We start from the raw sequence: 6049 nt of genomic DNA on the forward strand, positions 1-6049 counted from the left end.
TTTCATTGTGGTTTTGTATATTTTTCCATATTTTTGTAGCTGCCCTTTTTAAGAATTAGCTTTTGTTGTTTTGTATATTTTTTGGTCATCTTTTGTGTTTATAGAGTAATTTTGTGAACTTATGTTCTTTTGTGTAATTTTATTGTTCTTTTGTGTAATTATTGAGTCATTTTGTGTATTTTTATTGTCAATTTGTTTTTTGCAATAATTTTTGTGTATGTCCTTTGTCGTTTTGTATATTTGCTGTGTTTATAGAGTCATTTTGTGTAGTTTTTTGTCCATTTGGGTATTTCTGATTGTTCTTTGGTATAGTTTTTTTGCAATTTTGTATGTTTTTTGGCTTCACTTTATGTATTTTTGCTGATGTTTTTCTATAAAACTGTGTGTTCCTTTTGATGCCAGTTGTATTAGATGTACAGTAGCATTAACCTCTTTTATTCAAGCATTTTGTTTGGTGTCCACAGCTGCTGCTCAGTTTCTCATTCATGTGCAAAGAGCCAAACCACTGCTACTGTGACACAAACACAAATGATCACACATCACTTTTAAGGCACAAATTCCCATTTCTGACTCATCCACCAACACACAGAATAGGAAAGCCAGGGAACATTTGCAAAATCCTCTTACTATCATGTTATGAAAGTTCACACCTACGCACACCAGAGTAATGATACACAAACACTTTCACCTTTCTGGCCTAAATGCACAAAATGACAGAAAAAAAAAGACAAAACTACTACAGAGTAACTACTAAAGACACTAAAATTAATTTAAAAAAAATATACAAACAACAAAAAATGGCTAAATAATTATATATACAGTATATATAAATGACATTATTAATGTTCAGATTGATCATTATTCTAAATGCTGACATGAATGTTGATAATGTAGCCCTGGAATCAGACCATCACATATTTGTGTGAGACTGACTTTATAAATGTGTACTAATAAATAAACAACACTTTGTTCATAGTGTATTTATTAAGCATCAATCAATCAGCTGTAATCCCTGCCCTGATTGTTCACAGTGGATCAATGACACACTTTGTTGAGCAGGGGATATTGTGGAGTAAATGAAGGTGTATGTATGTTGTGTTTGAGGGAGGCAGTGGTTTGGGTGATAGAGCAGGTTGTCCTGGAGGCGGTTTTAGCTCCGCCTCTTTACCGTGTGCAGCAGCTCAGCACGCCAAAGGGTTTGTGTGTTTTTGCTGTCACTTTGCTCTGTTTTTTCTCCCTTTTCTGTGTGTATTTATCTGTGATGTATGTTTTTGGAGTCATTTTTTGCATTTTTACTGTATTTTTGTGTGTTTTTATATTTTTTGTTTGTGTTTTTATATTTTTTGTTTGTGTTTTTACTAATGCAGTGGTTCTCAACCTTTTCAGGCCGCAACAAAAATAATGGCCCCCAAAATAAAGGTCCCAGAAACTGGGGACCCCCACTGTAGCTGAAGGTGGTTAAACACAGACATGAACATTGAAGAACAGTCATGTGGAGACAGGGTCATTTATAAGGGGGAATAAAGGGGAGAGATTTTTGAGGCCCATCCATAAAGTCAGTCAAATGATGGTCCATTGTTCTATGAATCTGTGATAACCACATTTATTTATTCATCTGAATAATATCCACTGTTATCCAGGAAGTTTATTATTATTTGTGCTATTGTATACAGTCATCTTAAAGATGTAAATCCTTATTTTAATCAGAAATAAAATGGGTTAAAAGTAACCAAAAATGGTAGAAAAGGTGGTGAAATGGGATTTTAAAAACCACAGAAATTGGTTAAAAGTGGTCAATTAGAGTGGGCAAAAACCGATTAAAACAACATGGCAAAAAGGGTTCAAAGTGTTAATATTGGAACAATTACTCTAAACTGGCAAATAATGGGCTTGACAAGTTATGAATGTAGTTTAATTGGCAAAAATAAGCATGAAATATGGTGAAAATAGGTTAAAAGTGACAATAATGGTGACAAGATATGTGACATTAGGTGGGAGAACTGGTGGAAAGGGTGAAATAAAAGTGCAGAAAAGAAATTTGATGGAAAAATGGCAGAAATGGGAGTAATGTAGCAAAAATGCTTTAAAAGGCGCAAAATTATGTCAAGAAAAAGTGATAAAAATAGGTTAAAATATGCCACGTTTAGTGTAATTGTAGAAAAAGGTAAAAATAAGCAAAAATGTGCTCAAATTGTTCAGAAAATAGTCTACGTTTCTTATATGTTTGTTGAAGTCCTCTGGTCCTCCCAGTGTCTTGCGACCCCAAATGGGGTCCTGACTCAAGGTTGAGAAGAGAAAGAAATTGTGGCATCCGTATCCATGATCTGACGTGTGTGTGTATGTGGGAGATGAAAAGTGAAAGGTGGGAGGGCTGATCCCAGTAGCTACTGCACAGCTTGGCCTTATAAGGACAAAGCTGGACAGATGTGCGCCACCAGCACCTGGACCCCACCCAGGAGGGGAACCATAACAGTGTCTCACACACACACACACACACACACACACACACACACACACACACACACACACACACACACACACACACACACACACACACACACACACACACACACACACACACACACACACACACACACACACACACACACACACACACACACACACACACACACACACACACACACACACACACACACACACACACAGAGGATGGTGGAGATAAGAGCTCAGGTTGGGACTTGTATCAAATATTTCAAACACCCTCAAACATCCCGGAAAAGAAAAAAGACACTGACAACACCAAACAAAGAAACTGCTTCCAAAATCCATCTAGGCCCTTTAAAATCATTAATTTTTAAAAATTCTGTTTATTTAAAAAAAAAAAAAAACAATTGAATTTAAAATAATGAGTAAGCTACAATTAAAAGGTAGATATAAGTTCTACTGATATGGATTATTCTGACTGCCCCTTTTTAATCATTTATATGTCATATAAATATGTGTGAGTCACCCATTGTCAATGGTTTACTGAATCTGATCAGGTTTATTGAATAAGTTTTGATCTACTAAATTTAAATTAACCTAATTTAACGAGAAACGGGCGGAGTTTCACAGACACATTAAAGCTAAACGGGAACAGGTGACTCTGTATTTTGGAGTGGGTGATGAGTTGCGTAGTTATTTTGGCAGTTTAGACGGTGTTTGAAGAGGCTAGGACGGGATGTGGGCAAGCAGTGCACCCAATGAGCGGTCCCCAAAAACATTTCCCATATTAAAAAAACGTTATTTGCCTCGTGGTGACGGCTTTTTAAACCACATTCTGTTCATTTCCGCGTTCAAGTGGATTCCGTTTTCATTGGTTGATTCCGTGGTTCCGTCCGCGATTCCGATAACGTGGAAATCTTAGGGTCCAATAATAACAGAATCAATGGTTGTGTTGTAAATGTTACACTCTGTACCACACACTACGAACTCAATTCAATTACTATATACTGTCTACCATATGCTGCGGCGACGTCAGTTGAATTACTAATTTTGCTCAAAAAACCAAACTCCAAAAGTCCCATTTGGAGCATTTTTGGCTTTAAACAAGGCAGAGACAGTAAAACAATAGGAGATCCACTGTGCAGGCGCTGTCACCAACTATAGGAGCCAAAGGAGGAACACTTTTTTTCACTCAGAGCGATCTTTTATATATATATATATATATATATATATATATATATATATATACAATGTTCAAACAATATTTACAAATTATATACATACATTATATACATACAAAGGAGGGATCACATCCAATCTCATAAAACAGTGACATCACCCAGAAAACGCATACAAATATAGTTTTCTCAGGGAATCAATTCCTGTTTATTGTATTTTATCCTCTATGGTTTATTATGTTGGAGAAGAAGCATTATTGTCAAATAGTTGTTACATTTTTTTTTTTAAAGACAGTAGATTTGTTATCTTAAGTTGATTATTTATATTAGTTAAACATAAACTGACGCATTTCAACCATAAAAATTTCTAACTTCATTTATTTAATTTTTTATTGCTTATATGCTTTTGTTCATGGACTCTTATCATGCACTAAACAACAGTATAAGTAATTAATAAGTATTTCTAACTTGTACAAATACAATGCAGTTCATAATAATAATTTAAAAAAGAGGCTTCAGTATCACAATATTACCCAGAACCGTGATACTTTGTCTGGTATAGTATCGTGGTTACTCATTTTGGTATCGTGACAACTCTAATCAGGATATATCATATCGCGACATGCAATACGTGAATCTTATCATATCGTCAGATTCATGGCAATGCACAGCCCTAATAGAAACGCTTGGTGGAGGCAGATTGATCCGACAGGAAAAGAAGGACAAAGGTGTGACTTTTCTCTGTAGTCCATGGAACTGTTAGTATTTAAAGTACAATTGCTTTCTGTCTATAGATGCTTGGGTTTGGTTTGTTTTGGTGATCTATCGTGTGTTCTAAGACCAAGGAGCTTCCAGCTGTGCGTGGGGAGCTAATGTAGAAGCTTCTGCTGCTGCAGCTCTCTGCTCTGCTCTGCTCTGCTCACTGAATGATGATGACAATCCAGGAAACTCCAGGCTGAGATCTCTGCGGTCCACGGAAGAAGAAAAGTCAGGGAAAGTTTTTCCAGCAGCAGACACAGAGTCAGAGACAGACAGGGGCCGATTATTACCATTTTTGGGCACGCGTGCTTCCATACAAGCCCAGCCCAATCCATTCCTCTGCGTTTTTCTCTTCCCCCTTTTTCCCTCAAAGTAAAGTCAAAAGTATGAGCAGCAGAGGGAGGGAGGGGGGGGGGAGGGGGGTCAGACCATCTAGAACCTGAACACAGCATCTGAGCTTGTTCATGACGTGCAAAGATGATCACTGGAGTGGAGCAAAAAAGGCTCAAGGATTTTACACTCAAATTTTGTCACAGTGAAACCCATCAATCAAACTAGCAATCAAACAAAGATCGATCAATCAATCAAACACAGATCGATCAATCAAACACAGATCGATCGATCAATCACTGATCGACCAGAGTTGAAAAGGAAGCCACAAAAACCTGACCAATCCGTGCGTAAAAGTCTCCAAATGGCACAAAAGGGGGTTTACACACACACACACACACACACACACACACACACACAGAGATAGAGAGAGAGAGAGAGAGAGAGAGAGAGAGAGAGAGAGAGAGAGAGAGAGAGAGAGAGAGAGAGAGAATATGACATCTGTTGCTGTGGGGGATCTGCTGCCCACCCCGAGGATCTGATGATGATGATGATGATGAGGTGCTTCCTAGAACACGCAGGTGGAACCCAGTGGATCACTTTGTTTCATTCTTCTCTGAGCAGCAGCGTTACCTCATCCTCATCATCATCATCCTCATCCTCACTTCCGCAGAGCGCTCACCTTCCTCTGCTGTTTCTCCCACGCGGGGTCCAGGAGCATATCCCGGTCCCAGTCGTCCTCCTGCGGCATGTAGTTCTCCTCCCCGTCATACTGGTCCATAGTGAGCAGCTGTGTGTGTGTATGTGTATGTGTGTGTGTGTGTGTGTGTGTGTGTCTGTGTGTGAGTGTGTGTGGTGTTCCTGCGGCTCGCTCCGCTCTCCGCGCGCTCACACACGGTGTGTGAGGATGAATGGATGAATTAACGGTCCTCCCCCCTCGGCTCCCTCTCCCTCTCCTTCCCAGCAGGACTCGGGGTTCAGGACTCGGTCCGCGGGCAGTGGGCAGATCCTCATCCACGAGCGACACAGGCAAAAAAAAAACTTTGCTTCAGACGAGTTTAATCGATAGCCGACCCACAGCTGTGATTGGACACCACGGGGACCGCAGAGCCCGCCCCCTCAAAGCTCATTGGTTGATGGTGCTGTCAGTGCTGAGGCTTTAGCTTCGCGTCTGCCTCCATGAGCTCAGCGAAAAGCCACTCCTCACTCTGTGTTAAAGCTGTGGTTCTCCACCTTTACAGCCCGCGACCCCCAAAATAAAGGTTCCAGAGACCAGAGACCCCCACCGTACCTGAAGGTGGTTGAATACACCTTTTGTGAGTTTTTGGAGTCATTTT

At 39.6% G+C, this 6049-nt stretch overlaps 1 protein-coding gene across 5 annotated transcripts in view; it reads right to left on the reverse strand.

Annotated features, from left to right (window-relative positions):
* actn1 (actinin, alpha 1) overlaps positions 1-5754 on the reverse strand; it is a 72191-nt gene extending 66437 nt beyond the window's left edge. For 4 of the 5 annotated variants that reach the window (XM_028437358.1, XM_028437355.1, XM_028437357.1 and 1 more), the window contains exon 1: positions 5395-5640. In XM_028437358.1, the coding sequence (XP_028293159.1) occupies positions 5395-5493 (99 nt within the window). In that variant the 5' untranslated portion in view covers positions 5494-5640. Of the gene's footprint in view, positions 1-5394 lie in introns of all 5 variants that reach the window. The other variant, XM_028437359.1, reaches the window with a different exon arrangement.
* Between the last annotated feature and the right edge of the window lie 295 nt (positions 5755-6049).

Source organism: Gouania willdenowi, chromosome 22 (assembly GCF_900634775.1).
Source record: "Gouania willdenowi chromosome 22, fGouWil2.1, whole genome shotgun sequence".
NCBI lineage: Eukaryota > Metazoa > Chordata > Actinopteri > Blenniiformes > Gobiesocidae > Gouania > Gouania willdenowi.